This window comes from Capricornis sumatraensis, chromosome 6 (genome assembly GCF_032405125.1).
Source record: "Capricornis sumatraensis isolate serow.1 chromosome 6, serow.2, whole genome shotgun sequence".
NCBI lineage: Eukaryota > Metazoa > Chordata > Mammalia > Artiodactyla > Bovidae > Capricornis > Capricornis sumatraensis.
The window spans coordinates 84,289,506-84,304,812 of NC_091074.1; the positions used below are offsets into that span (position 1 = coordinate 84,289,506).

General features: G+C 39.7%; 1 protein-coding gene across 3 annotated transcripts in view; it reads left to right on the top strand.

The window, feature by feature from the left end:
* Positions 1 to 15,307, top strand: part of NFX1 (nuclear transcription factor, X-box binding 1) — a 63,440-nt gene that overhangs the window by 31,483 nt on the left and 16,650 nt on the right. Inside the window, exons 10-14 of one of the 3 annotated variants that reach the window (XM_068974094.1) lie at positions 1,134 to 1,231; positions 4,726 to 4,798; positions 9,135 to 9,214; positions 10,229 to 10,337; positions 15,064 to 15,183. In XM_068974094.1, coding sequence (XP_068830195.1) covers positions 1,134 to 1,231; positions 4,726 to 4,798; positions 9,135 to 9,214; positions 10,229 to 10,337; positions 15,064 to 15,183 — 480 coding nt within the window. Of the gene's footprint in view, positions 1 to 1,133; positions 1,232 to 4,725; positions 4,799 to 9,131; positions 9,215 to 10,228; positions 10,338 to 15,063; positions 15,184 to 15,307 lie in introns of all 3 variants that reach the window. The other 2 variants (XM_068974097.1, XM_068974096.1) reach the window with 2 other exon arrangements.

Genomic DNA, 15,307 nt, shown 5'->3' on the forward strand with positions numbered 1-15,307 from the left:
TAGAACAAATTATGTTATATACTTGCTCTCCTTTCTTTTTTCAGCTTCTTTAATAGGCATAACATTATATAAAGCAATAATTTTAACATTGTACTGTTAAATTTAGATGTAATATGTATAGCAGTAATAGCACAAAAGAGAAGAGAAAATAGAGCTATATGGGTATAAGGCTTCTATATCTCACAGGAATTAGGTTTGTACACATCCGAAGTCCACTCGGATGTGTACCACTGATAAGCTCTAGAGCAACCATTAAGAAGATAACTCAAAATTTAGTAGAAAATGCCACTATTGGGGGAAAATGTTACAGTGGAGAATATTCACTTAATGTAAAAGAAAACAATGAAGGAAGATTATATTAACAAACAAGCCATGAGACATAAAACTAAAAGTAAAATGGCAGATATATATCCAGCTATATCAATAATAACATTTAGGTAAATGGATTAAGCAATTAGATAAAAAGACATTATCAAAATGAATTTTAAAAAGAAGCAACTATAATGCCATCTTCAGGAAACAGACTTCAGAGTCAGAGATACAGTTAGGCTGAAGGTAAAGGGATGGAAAAAAAGCATCATGTAAACAGCAGCCATGGAGAGAGACTGTGGGTGATCCCTGGGGAGTCCACGACACAGGACTTGTTCTGAAGCCTAGCTTAACAGAACAAGTGGCAGGCCGCCTATCACCAGACATTCATAGAACTTAGTCAGTGAGACTATGGATTATGGTTTCTGGTTATTTATGATCCCTAGATGATTTTGACTCCCTAGAGTCAAGAGTACTTCAGCAAGTCACCCATGGCTACAATTTTAAGGAGATCCAAGTCTAATTTGGAGACTTGAGGTCTCAATAAAGAGTCAGAAGATCTCTTCTTTGACATACACAGAGTACCTTGTGCCCCAAAGCATATTCCTGTGACTAATGCTGGGGCCTTTCCTTGCTGGAAAAGGCCCAGCTGGCCAGATCGGGGGAAGATAAGGCGAGAAACATTAACAGCATCCATCTTCCCTCAGCTCTGGTGATGGAGTTACAGGGCACAGAGGTGGAGAACCATTGTGGCTAGTGAATTTGGGAATCTGAAAATGAGCAGTTGCAATTTTCATCCCCAGCTCTTTTCATTTTTATTAAAGATTTCATTCATACCTGTGAAAAGCTCTGTCATGAAGGAGACTGTGGACCATGCTCTCGCACATCAGTTATTTCCTGCAGATGCTCTTTCAGAACAAAGGTAAATCCTACACAATGCTAGAGTTGTTGCCACCAGTGCTTTTTATTAATCAGTTGGTGATGATGGGAGGGAAGGAATCAAAATAACCTCAGGCTTATTCCTGTTACACTGTTTTTGATTCATTCAATCCAACCAGTATATACCAACATCTACTGTGGATCAGTTGTAGAATACGGATGAAGGGGGTCCAGCGTGCAAGACTCAGAGGCCACTGATAGGCTTAGGGCCCAGATACAAGTAGCTCGACTAAATACGAGTGTGACAGTACTAGATGTCAGAAGAGAAGAGCAGTAGCACCACTGAGAGCAGTCAGCTCACGGAGAAGTTAGAGGGGACACAGTCCACAAGATCTCCCTCACTTCTGACTCACTGCAGGAGTGTAGACAGTTGCCAAATGAGTCCACATGACCACCTTCACCTCTGATACCGGCTGCAGTCCAGTGGTCCCCAAGGCTACCCTCAAGGTTTATTTGCTGCAAGAACTCACAGAACTCATTGAAAACTGGTATATGCTTGATTACAGTTTACTACAGGGAAAGAATACAGATTAACATCAATCAAAGGAAGAAGTATGTAGGGCTGAATGCAAGACAGCACCAAATATGAAGCTTCCAGTTGTCCTCTCCCTGTGGAGTTGGAACAGTGTTACTTTGTCACCACCAGTGTGTGGCTGTATGTGTGGAGTATTGCCAACCAAGGAAGCTCACCCACCCAAGCATGGGTGTTCAGTTTTTATTGGGGCTCCATCGTGTAGGTATGGTTGACCGTCCATGTAGCTAGTTTCAGCCTCCAGTCCCTCCAGAAGTCTGCTAACACTGTGTGGCCCAAAGCCTACACCTGAAACCACATCATTGGTCTTATGGTATGGCCAGCCTGCACCCTAACTCGTATCAGACTTTGTGGTGACCCAAGGCCCCAGGCAAACAGTGAGACTCCTGTCAAGCATGATATTCCAAGATTATCTCCCAGAAGCCAGTAGCAAAAGCCAAACCTCTCTTCAGGTAAAGTTAATTCTTCACCATACAACTGTTTTGTCAGTTTCTGCTTTCTGCCTGGGGCAACCTTGATTGGACCATGTGTTATAAAAAAGTCATCTTACCGTTTTGGAATTGATGCACATTTCTGTTTCTGTAACCAGAAGAGGCAGGAAACTTTCCTGTGGAAGTCTTTGGGTACTTTTACTCATGGAACATACTGAGTGTTGATCTGCCTGGCTCTCTGACATACTTCTGGTCATTTCAGTGCATAATTAGCACCTGTTCCAGCAGAGCACAGGCTGGAGTAGAGACAGAATTCTGAGTCATTGATACTATTTGTTAAATACAGCCCACGGTGTGGATAGCAGCTGACTTGCAAATTGATTCTGAGGATATTGTCCATAAATTAGGAGCTAGCTTAATAGGTAAGTTTCCGAATTAAAGGAAAGAATGTCAGAGTAATTAGTGCCATTTACATGAGACTAAAGTTGTGTGAAGATGCATGGGGTTTTGTTCTGAATGAAATCATATAATACATAGGATAGTAAAGATATGTTGAATGTCAGGTACAGGACCACTTTATGCTTTGTAGATACCAGCTTGAAGGCTGTGAGATACTTTGATTTAGGAATCATACATTTACTAATGCCTTGAGGTGCTCTTTGTGACCAAGAATTACAAACAGGATGCGGATACACGACCTAGACATGACTCCTGCCAGTTTGCTTTTCTCCCAGCAATCTCTTTCTCAGTCTGTGCTTTTTAGCTTCTCATTCACTCTGTGACCTCACTCCCTCGAATAGTGTACCCCATGGCAGTGAGTGTACTTTTGAAAGTTATGTGTAAATTAAATTTTTGCAAATAAAAATCTTATTTTAAAATTGCTGGAGGAGCTCATCTGTTAAACAGTTTGACAAAGTGAAAGATCTCTTTGAAACACTAATAATCACCTCATTGTTCAGCCAGATTTTTCCTGAAGTGTCCTTTGTAATGGAATGGGCTTTTCCATGGAAGTGAGTTTTCTAGGTAAATAAAAACTTAATTTCTTAAAGCTTCAAAGGTTGTTCTCTTTTAACCCCTTTGGTAGGAGTCTTCAAGAAATGTATGCTGTATCTTACTACCTCTTAACAAAGAATGCTGTGTTTACGTTTTTATTGAAATTCATACATATTATAGGGAATTATGGGAGCTCTGCTTTGCCCACAGGTGTAGATACCGCTCCAGCATATCATTTCTTTTTTTCTGTCAGCTCTAAAGAGCCTCATATCTTGGGGCGGCTAGCACCTGTCAGGGAGAATCCCTTCCCATTCCCTGGAATGAATGAGCTCTGGCAGCTGCTGGGGTCTCAGGGTGGGGGCTACCTCTGGCCAGGGTCATCGTGCACCAGCACAGACTCCTAGGCTGGCTTCACCAAAATTGCTACCAAACACAAATTCACGTACCTGAGGCACACTGAGACCAAACAAATGAAACTTTGCAGTATGGAGCAGAGGGAGGTTTATTGTAGGGTCAAGCAAGAAGGATGGCCTGTGCTCAAAAATCTCCAACTCCTAGCGTGTCATTTCTTAACGTTTTTCGGTGTTCATGTTAACTAAAGCAATCGCTCAAGCAGTTTCCTGAGTCATCTTTGTTTTATATCTCTAGAGAGCGTATGAGGAGTTTCTTTTTATCTTAGAACCCAGCCAACTCACTAATTTACTGGAAACGTTTTTCTAGCCAAGAAGCTTCAGTTTCTTAGACAGCTTCATGTCTGTTATCGACTCTAGCAGCTGCTCCTTTTTTTTGAGGTCATTTTCACAAAGAAGAAATGTTTTTATCGTGTAACTTATTTCTGAGTATATTGCAGCCTGTCCGTGACATCAAAGCCCAAATTTGGACAGAGATGCTGGGCAGCCAGCCAGACACCCTCTCTCCCAAGTGACTGACTTGCTCGTCACACAGCAGCCTCACCATGCATGTTATTCAGGAACATGCATCAGTAAAATTACATGTGATAGACTTTTGAGGCTGTTCACACATCATTCAAACCAGGGCAATAAAATTTTGAATGGCCAAGGAGTTCTGCATCCCACTTGGTTACAGTTCAGCAGCATTGCTGTGGTACTCCTGAGTGTGTAGAGCTGTTTGCCCCTGCATCATATGGTACTGATGGTTACATATTTTCAATCCTTATCTCTTCTTTTTCTGTCGATACCCTTGCCAGACAGTTATTTCTCTTTGCTCTGCATACCCTTAGTAGTTTTTGTTTCCATTCAGATTTTATAATATGTAATCTACTTGTGAGTTTGGAGGTCAGACCACAAAGAGTTTAACAATTATATTTTCATGAAAAGTTGTTAGACCTGGGGACCTGTTGTGAGTAAAGAATGCAGGGACTGGGCTGACCCAGCTCCAGATAGTGACTGCCAGAGAGGTCCTGGGTATTTGGGATATGCATGTTAGATTCAGCATTGTACTGCAGTTGTGTTGTTTTGTTTATTCCTAAAATAGTTACTATTCCCTTTTCTTTTTCTGTAGGAGCTTCCATGTACCAGTCTCAAAAGTGAAGGTATGACTGGGAAGGGGTGTGATGGAACTTCTTGGGGTGAAGGTAATTTTTGCATCTTGACAGGGAGATGGGTTATGTGTTTGTTAGAATTCAGTGAAGGTACTTTGTACATGTATGTAACTTGTTGTTATTGTTGTTGTTTAGTCACTAAATCCTGTGGGACTCTTTGCAACTCCATGGACTATACCCACCAGGCTTCTCTGTCCATGGGATTTCCCAGGCAAGAATACTGGGTTGAGTTGCCATTTCTTTCTCTAAGAGATCTTCCCAGCCCAGGGATCAAACCTGCATCTCCTGCTTGGCAGGGGCATATCCTTACCACTGAGCCACCAGGGAAGCCCGTAGAACTTATCTCAAAAAAAAACCAACAACAAACAAACATGAGTTCTAGTTAAAGAAATGCTATAAAATATAGGGAAATATATTCATGTATGTAGCTTGCTTTGAAAAACATGCGAAATTAAGATAAACTGATAGTTGAATAGAAGAATAAATGTGGAAAACTACGTGTAACTATTGGTAGAATCTAGGTAATAATCATATATATATAGGTGTTCGCTATAAATTTGTTTCAACTTTCTTATATGTTTGAAAGTTTTCATAATAAAATGTTGGTATAGGAAGAGAAGGTAAATAGCACCTAATGAACCAAGCTTTGTAAAAGCTGACTCTGATGCTTGATCTTCTTGTGGTTTGATAGGCCTGTTGGATACTTAGAACAGGGTGACTCAGCCAGCAGCCTTCTCAGCCTTCAGACCTAGAATATTGTTTCTTCCTTTGTCTTTGATCCTGATATTCCACTTTATTATGGTTCTACCCTTGTTTTACTAACCGTCATGTAATTTTTGTTTAAACCACCTTAGAACTGTTTTGGAAGTGATAGAAGATAAACTTACACAAAATAAAAGCTCTTTTTCTGGTCAAGAAGAAAGCTGTACTGGTTAGGGTGCTCCTGGCTATAGGTATCATAAAACCCAAGGAAAAATGACTTTAGCTCTAAGGAGGTTTTACTGTTCCTCGTAATAAGAAGTATGGAGGCAGAACAAGTCCAAGGTTGGTTAATTCCAAACCCAGTGATTCTAGGACTCTAGTTCAGCTTCCTATGATTTTCTTGGTTTTCCCCTCATAGGTATAAGTGAGCTACAGCAATTTCACACATTGTGTCCTCTCCCAATGCATCTAAAGGAAAGAAAGAGAGATTCTTAACCTTCTTTTCCTTCTTGAGAGCTAAGAAGACAGCCCCGAAAGACCCTCAGTGTACTTTATCACATGTTTCTGCCTAAACCCTTCTGTCACAAAGGGAATGGAATTACCATGATAGTCTAGACTCTTCAGTATAATGGAGGAACACATAGGTGCCTAGTTTCTAAACAAAATTAAGTATCTGTTAGCCTGGGAAAGGTGGACAAGGCTCAATATCTGCCTCAAATATCTGAATACTTGAAGTAACCAAAAGTAACTTCCTCAAAACCACAGTCAAAATTTTGGTGATTAAAAGGCATAATTTGAAAACTTACTGTATTAGTACACTTTTTAGTAATTTAAAATATTTAATAAGATGTTAAATATATGAAGTAGGAATACACCCTCACCCCCATTTTCCCCTCCTAGTTCTACTCCCCTGATAAAACTACCTCATTAATTTGTCAAGGATAGGTTCAGATCTTTTCTATATTCATACCAATGTATACATGTGTTGGTATGGTTTTATTTTTCCCTTGAACTTAAGTTCTTAGTAAACATACTGTCTGGAACTTGCTCTTTTCCCCCTCCACAATATATCAAAGATACTCTTCCATGTCAGTATGTATAGCTCTCCCTCTTGAGGGCATTCTCTATGTGGATATGCCATTTAAACAGTTGAGCACCTGCAACACCTTAAGATAAAATTCACAAAGCATACAGTGAAACATTTTAAAGTGTATTATACAATTCAGTGGCATTTAGTGCCTTCACAGTGTTGTAAAACCATCACCTCTATCAATTCTAAAGTGTGTTCAGTATCCCAAATGGAAACCCTTGATTTTCACTCCCCCTTACCCCAACCCCAGGCAACTGCTAATCTGCTTCCTGTCTCTGGATATAATTCTGAATTTTTGATATAATATGTAACCTTTACATGTTGTCTCTAGCTTCTTTCACTTAGCATGTTTTTTAGGTTCATCTGCCTTGTAGCACATATCAATACTTCATTCCTCTTTATGACTGAATAATATTCTGTTGTATGTATATACCATAGTTTGTTTATCCATTCATCTGTTAATGGATGCTTAATTTTGTTTCCTTCTTTTGACTCTTGCAACTAGTACTACTCTGCACATTTGTACATAAACTTTTATTTGAGTTGTTACTGTTGTTCAGTCACTAAGTCTTTGCGACCTCATGGACTGCAGCACACCAGGCTCCTCTGTCCTCCACTGTCTCCCAGAGTTTGCTCAAATTCATGTTCATTGAGTCAGTGATGCTACCTAACCATCCGTTTCTCTGCTGCCCCCTTTACTTGAGTACCTGTTGTAAATTCTTTTGGGTATGTACCTAGGAGTGGAATTGCTGGATTAGATGTTGATTAGAGGTAGAATTTTTAAAAGAACTGCCATCACACTATTTCACATTCCCACCAGTAATGTGTGAGGGTTTGTTTCTCCACATCCTCTCCAACACTTTGTATTTTCTTTTTTTTTTTTTTTACTATTATTACTGTTACTGTCATCATAAGTGGGTATGAAATGATAAATCATTGAGGTTCTGATTTGCATTCCCTAATAGCTAATGATGTTGGACATCATTTCATGTATTTGGCCACTGGTATATCTTCTTTGGAAAAGTCTTCCTTTATTCCCTGTTTTTATTGAGTTGTCTTTTTGTTGTTCACTTGAAGAGTTCTTGGTACATTTTGGACCCTAGACCCTTGTGAGATAACTGATTTACAAATATTTTTTCCCATTATGTTGTTGTCTTTCCTTGATGATGTCCTTTGATGCACAGTAGCTTTTAATTTTGGTCAAGTTTAATTTATTTTTCTTTTGTTGCTTGTGCCTTTGGTGTCCTAGCTACTTTCAGAAGTGTATCTGTAGGGAGGACTCGTTAAAGTGGAATTACCACTTAAATTTTTTTTTGGCTGCACCCAGCGGCCTGTGGGATCTGACCAGGAAATGAACCTGTGGCCCCTGCAGTGGAAGACAGAGTCTTAACCACTGGACCAGCAGGGAAGTCCCACCATTTAAATTTTTGATAGATACATATGTAGTCCAAAAGTTTATCCTCCCATCCACTGCATGTACCTTTTCTCTACACCTTCACCCAGTCTTCCTATTTCCTTTTTTTCTTCCAATTTTATTAAGATATAATTGACATATAGCACTGTATAAATTTTCAGTATACAGCACAATAATTTGACTTACATACATCATGAAGTAATTATTATAATAAGTTTAATGAATATTCATCATCTCATAGTTGCAAAATGAAAGAAATAGAAAACATTTTTTGTCTATGATGAATAGAACTCTTAGGATTTACTCTTTAACAACTTTCGTATATAATATACAGCAGTGTTAATTCTGTTTATCATGTTGTACATCACATCCCTAATTCTTAATGTATCTTGTAACTGGCAGTTTGTACCTTTTGACTCCCTTCATCCAGTTCCGCCTCCCTCATCTCCTGCTTCTGATAACCACTAATAGGATCTCCTTTATGAGTTTGTTTTTGAAATATAATTTACCTACAACACTATATTAGTGCCCATTACACACAACGTAGTGTTTTTTTCTATACATTTCAAAATGATTGCCACAATAAGTTTAGTTTCAGTGTGCCCCCATACAAAGATATTACTTAGTTATTGACCATATTCCCTGCACTATACATTTAATACCCATGAATCATTGGTTTTAAAACTGGAAGTTTCTCTTAACCTCACTCGCCTGGTTTCTTTCTTCCCCCTACCCCTCTCTTGCCACCATCTGCTTTCTCTCTGTATCTAGACTATTCCTGTTTTGTTATGTTTGTCCATTAGTTTCCACATATAAGTGAAATCATACAGTATTTGTCTTATTTCACTTAGTATAGCTATGTTCTAGAATCATTCATGTTGTCAAAAATGGCAAGATTTTTTTATGACTGAGTAATATTCCACTGCATATATTCCACATCTTCTTTATCCATTCATCTATCAATGGACACTTGAATAGTCTTCCTGTTTTCTATTTTTTCGACTGACAAGTGAAAAATTATCTTTTTTAAATATGCACTTTCACCATAACTAATTTGCTTACATTGTTACATTTGTATTTCTTCAGCTTGTAGTCACACAGATACTTGTTGAATGAATGTTCATATCCTTTGACTTTTTTTTCTTCTTAATTGTTCATAGCAGATGCTACATTTATGTGCGACAAGAGGTGTAACAAGAAACGGTTATGTGGACGGCATAAATGTAATGAGATATGCTGTGTGGTAAGTGGATCGTTCATTAGGTACAGTCAGATTGCATTCATCTAGGGACTGGGCTTCTGGAAGCCTCAGCCGTCTAAGAATGCAGCCCAGATTTGGAAATCACTGGGAGAGGCCCCTGAGCAGCAGTCAGAATGCTGCCAGAGAGACAGGCTGGGCCTTTTTGGTTCTCAGCCAGGTCAGGAAGTCGGCCTGTGGCACCTTGGAGGAAGAAGAAAGAGGGCCTCAGGCCCCAGAGCCCAACACCGCTGGATGAGTGTGTAGGCATCTGCAAGAGACTGTGTACTGTTGCTGCACACAGACTCGCCTGGTCTTAGCAACTCAGGATTCAAGTTTTGTATATTCCTTGGGTCAGATCAGTGGGCACAATGAGAGTGGCAGTTTTTAAAGGAACAAGTTTCAGTTATCTGAAATATTCACGTCTGTGCAACTAAATAGAGGAGGCATTACCTGGCAGTGGGTGCTGTGTTATTTTGGGTGTGTGAACAAGGTAACACAGTATACTAATAGTAAAGTACATATATACACACATATGTATATATATGTAATACGTAATTGTTATTTGTGGCATTTATATTGACAGTGTGAAGAGTGATAAAGACCTATTTATAAGCCAGTGTTTGAAAGTTTAAAGACTTCTTATTGAATACTTCAGACATATATAAAAGCTGAGAGAAGTATGTGTCATATATGCCCAACATCTGTCTTCAGTAGTGATCCGCTTATGACTAATCTTGTTTCATCCACATCCCCACCTACTACCCCTCCCCTGATTATTTTGAAGCTAATTGCAGACCTCATGCAATCTGTAATTGTGGAGAGCTTCTTTGTTAATCTTGTTGATGGAAAATATAAAATGGAGATAATTTTATAAGCAAATATAAATAAATCTCTTAGGGATTCCCTGGCAGTCTAGTGGTTAGGACTCCACTTCAGGGGGCACAGGTTCTATCCCTGGTCGAGGAACTAAGATTCCAGCATGCAAAAAATTATATATGTATAAACCTCTCTTCCTAGGATAAGGAGCACAAGTGTCCTTTGATTTGTGGGAGGAAACTCCGCTGTGGCCTTCATAGATGTGAAGAACCTTGTCATCGTGGAAACTGCCAGACGTGCTGGCAAGCTAGTGAGTGTCTTCACTGTATACTTTATCATAAGAGTTTTCTAGATAGTCAGGCATGATAGATCCTGGGCAGTTGACTTTCTTAAATTCCTGAATTAATAAGCCTTAGTATTTCAGGACCTTGGTTTTTTTAAAAAAGGAGTATTAAATCTTTTATTGATTGCTCATGATAATGGATGATACACAAGCTTCATTCCCATCTAGAACTATCTGGTGCCATAATTCAGTTTAGACATATTACATTGGATGTGCCAACAATCATATTAATAACAAAAAAATTCCATTACTAACTCCAGGTCACAAAACAGTAACTGTCAGTTCACCTACAGCAACGTTTCTGAAGATAATGGCTTCTCCACCCAAGCCAGTTGTAAATAGATTTCTAATGAAACCTGGCATCACCCTGAAGGAATTCTAACTTCATGCTGTTTGGGAAATTTACCAAAATGGCTTCAGAATAGACTAACTTTACACACAGCATATTTTTTAAAAAGACATTTATTCAGCATCACAATCAGACTGTTATATTTAGCAATCAACAGAATGGGTGCAAAAAAAAAAATCTGCATTAAAATCTTTTGTTGGAATGCTTTACAGTTTCCACAGAACAGAAACTAAAATAACCTGTTATACAATTAGTCACAAATACAGTCCTTGGGGGGGTTTTGCCCATATACATGAGTAGTATCTAAAACATGTTTTCTTTGTTGCAGCTAGGCCCTGTCACCACTGTGGGTGGCTGAGCTCACAAATCTGTTGTAACTTGTAGCTTTCCTCTCACTTCTTTGGCTCTGGCTCTTCTCCCCTGCTAAGGTTTGTTTCCTGGCAGTAATTAAAACCTCCTGCCACTGTTATAGCTCCTGCTGCTGTTGAAACCACCATAACCACCTTGGTTTCATGGTTTGGCTAAGTATTGGCTGCCACCACCATAGGGGCCAGAACTTCTGCCTCCAAAGTTTGCTTAAATCACCGTAGCCTCTACTGCCTCCAGAATTGCTTCCGTCATTATCAAATCTATTATAGCCATCTGCACTGCCACCATATCCACCACCAACACAGTTGCCACCAAAGCCACCTCCACCACTAAAGTTTTCTCCATGACCAGAGTTGTTCCCACCAAAACTGCCTCCAAAACCACCACCAAAGGCTCCAGAACCACATCAGCCTTTGACTGGATGAAACACTAGCCATCTCTTGCTTAGATAGGGCTTTCCATACTTCACAGATGTGACCATTCACAATATAGTATTTCTCAATGACTGTCTTGTCTACAGAGTCATGGTTATCAAAGGTTATAAAAGCAAAGCCTCTCTTTTTCCCACTGCCTCGGTCAGTCATGATTTCAGTCACTTCAGTTTTCCCATACTGTTCAAAATAATCTCTCAGGTGATGTTCTTCAGTGTCTTCTTCAATGCCACCAACAAAAATCTTTTTCACAGTTGAATGGGCACCAGGTCTTTGAGAATCTTCTCTCGAGACGGCCCTCTTGGGTTCCACAGCTCACCCATCTACCTTGTGCAGCCTTGCACTCATGGCTGCACCCACCCCCTCCACAGGCAAATGTGACAAACCAAAGCCTCTGGAGCGCTTGGTATTTGGATCCCTCATTACCACACAGTCTGTGAGCGTTCCCTGTTGCTCAGAATGGCTCCTCAGTCATTGGTTGTTTCAAAGCTCAAACCAGCTGCTCAGGCTCTTTGGGAGACTCTGACTGAGAGTGATGGCAGTAGAAGGGGAGACTTCAGTAGTGCTGACTCGTGGAATCTATGGGCAGAAAAGCTATTGAGACTTCAAAACAAGTAATTGCTCGGTTGTCCCTTAATCTTGGGTTGTAGGCAGTGATTCTAAGATGGGTCTGTTTGTGTTATATTAAAAACTCAGATTCCTTAATATACTACCAATCTCATCAGAAAAGTCTTGGGAAAAGTATTAGGAAGTTGTCAAGCTCTTAGTGGTAAGTGCATATTTTCCAAAATTCTGTTTTCACTTGAAAGCTTGAGTGTTATCATTGGCAACAAAGTTGGTTTTCTTGAAATGACAGGCTCACTGTTAATTTTTTATTAAGTATCTGCCAAAATAACCGAGTCTAAATAATCATAGTTTGTTGGTTACTTTTTCAGGCAAAATGGTGTGTTATGAAAAAAAGTTAATTCAGCTCAGAACTCAAAAAAGTGCAATTCTTTAAAATGACCAGTGGTCAGACAGCTGTCTATCTCTGGGCTCCACGTCCATAGACTCAACCAACCATGGCTTGAAAACATTCAAGGGGAAGAAATTCTAGAATGTTCCAAAAACAAAACTTGAATTTGTTTTCTGCTGGCAGCTGTTTACATAGCATTTATATTGTATTGGATATTATAAGTAACCTAGAGATGATTTAAAATATAAAATATACAGGGGAGCCATTATGCAACCTAAAAACTTAAATGTTAATGTGAATTTCATCTACCTGTTTACACTTGACTATCCCATGCTTTCTCCTGGAAAAAACTGGTAGAATATTTAAGTAGCTTTATAGTAGTAGTTTCTACACTACTATAGAAAACCATATATGTCATTATTCTGACATATGTGTGTAAGCCAAAAGCAGTATATGATCCAATTGTGCTTATGTTGAAGTCCATAAAAATAATTCTGTGTTTATCTAGTCTTATAGGACATTTCTATTCAAGATTATACTTTAAGATGCATCCATATTTTTGTAAACAGCTGAGTTTCATACATCTTCACTGCTTTGTAATATTTGATTCAGTAAATATAACATCATTTATTGATCTGTTCCTTTGTCAAAGGACATTTGTGTAGTTTCCAGCATTTTTTTACTGTTAGTGTTGCTGTTATGAACCTTTTACATGTGTCTTCTGGTACACTTATGTAATAATTTTTCTAAAATTTGTTCATAAGGGTAGAATTTTTGCTTTTCAGGGCATGTAGGCATTTAACTTTACAGGATAATGTCAACAGCTTTTCTGAAATAAATCCAAAATTATAGCCCCCCCAAAAAAGTATACAGGAGGATGTGCATAGGTCATATGCAAATACTGTACCATATTATATAAGGGACTTGAGCATTCTTAGATTTTGGTATCCATGGGAGCCCTGGAACCAGCCCCTCCCCACCCAGGACACTGAGGGATGACTGTATTTTTGTGTGCAGCAAAAGTGCTTTAAGCAGATATCCTACTTTGTTCCACAGAATATTAGAAAGACATGTATATAAGGGTTAAGATTTTTTTACTTCTTCATCAAGGACTTAAGTGAACCTTGCATTTTTTGTCTACTATAAAGTGGTTACAGTTTGGTGCTACTGCCTTGATTTGCATGAATGCCTTTGGCAGTATTTCCAACAGTTGCTTTTGTACCATCAGTGCAAATGTCAGCACAGTGAAAAAAGCAAATAGTATCTGAGTATTATTATGAAAATAACTGACCTCCTGGACTCCCTGAAAGGATCTCAGGGAGTCGTAGGGGTCAACAGAACACACTTTGAGAACTGCTCCATTAAAAGATCAGCCTGGATCACGGTTCCCCAACATATCTTCTCTGGAAAATACTAGATCTACCATATTTCAAAAAGGAGTTGAGTCAGTGCTTTGTTATAAATCCCACACATGGAGTTCCATAAAGATAAGTTATGTAGCCTCTTACTCTTTACCTGTTTCACATATATTAGCCTTTGCCCACAATATGCTTTCCAAATAGGTAGGTCAAAGGTTGGTATTCCCTTTTGACCAAAAGGAAGAAATCTCAGAGGTATTAAGTTACCTGCTTACAGTCCTTGTGCAAGTGAGGAGTAGATTCGGGTGTGCTGCTGCTGCTGCTAAGTCGCTTCAGTCGTGTCCGACTCTGTGTGACCCCATAGATGGCAGCCCACCAGGCTCCCCTATCCCTGGGATTCTCCAGGCAAGAACACTGGAGCAGGTTGCCATTTCCTTCTCCAATGCATGGAAGTGAAAAGTGAAAGTGAAGTCTGTCAGTCATGCCCGACTCTTAGCGACCGCATGGACTGCAGCCTACCAGGCTCCTCCATCCATGGGATTTTCCAGGCAAGAGTACTGGAGTGGGGTGCCATCACCTCCAGGTTCGGGTCTAGAAGTCTCAATTTCCCACTGTATTTACAGGACCCTTTCCATCACATTATATAGCCTCTGTTTGTTGGAGGTATTGACTGGAGAAAAGCACTGAATGGAGGAGTCCTGGAGGGCCTGGGCTTCTGACTCTTGGTCCCTAGTTGAGAACCATGGCTAAAGACCCGGCCTCCAGCTTGGACCAGAGTTGAACTAACTTCCCTATGGGTCTGAGGCTTAGGAGAGCTTACGACACAGTCAGCTGCTTGTTGGCAGTCCCCTGTGAGTTTGCTGAACTTAACTAGTTATCTGTGGCTTTCATAATCTCTATCCATTTTCCTAACCAAAAAGTTAGGGGAAAAAAAGGATCTGTATCTCTAGTGGAAGTCTTCTGTAGGTCATTTGTTTATAAAATACATGTAAAACTGTCTCGGATTACTCATGGACTTAAAAGTTTGTTGCAAGTAAAAATTGAATGCTTTGCTACCAGACAACTTTAATAAAAGAAAAACTTCTTTTTTTTTTTTTTTTTAGAAAAGGCAGCCCCTAAAAATTAGCCTCTAAAAATACAAGCCCCCTCCCCCACAAAAAAAGTGTGTTTGTAGTTATCTGTGTGCAAATCTCAAAGTCATGAAGGTTTGTTTTACCTGCTGCTTCACCAGGTTTTGATGAATTAACCTGCCACTGTGGTGCATCAGTGATCTACCCTCCAGTTCCCTGTGGCACCAGGCCCCCTGAGTGTACCCAGACCTGTGCCAGAGTCCATGAATGTGACCATCCAGGTGGGTCCCATCTGCTTGCCTCCACACCTCACAGCCTGCTCACACTGTATCATTTAGGATGTTGCATGATGGTCTTCAGGGCTTCCCTGGTGGCTCAGCAGTAAAGAATCTATCTGCAGTGCAG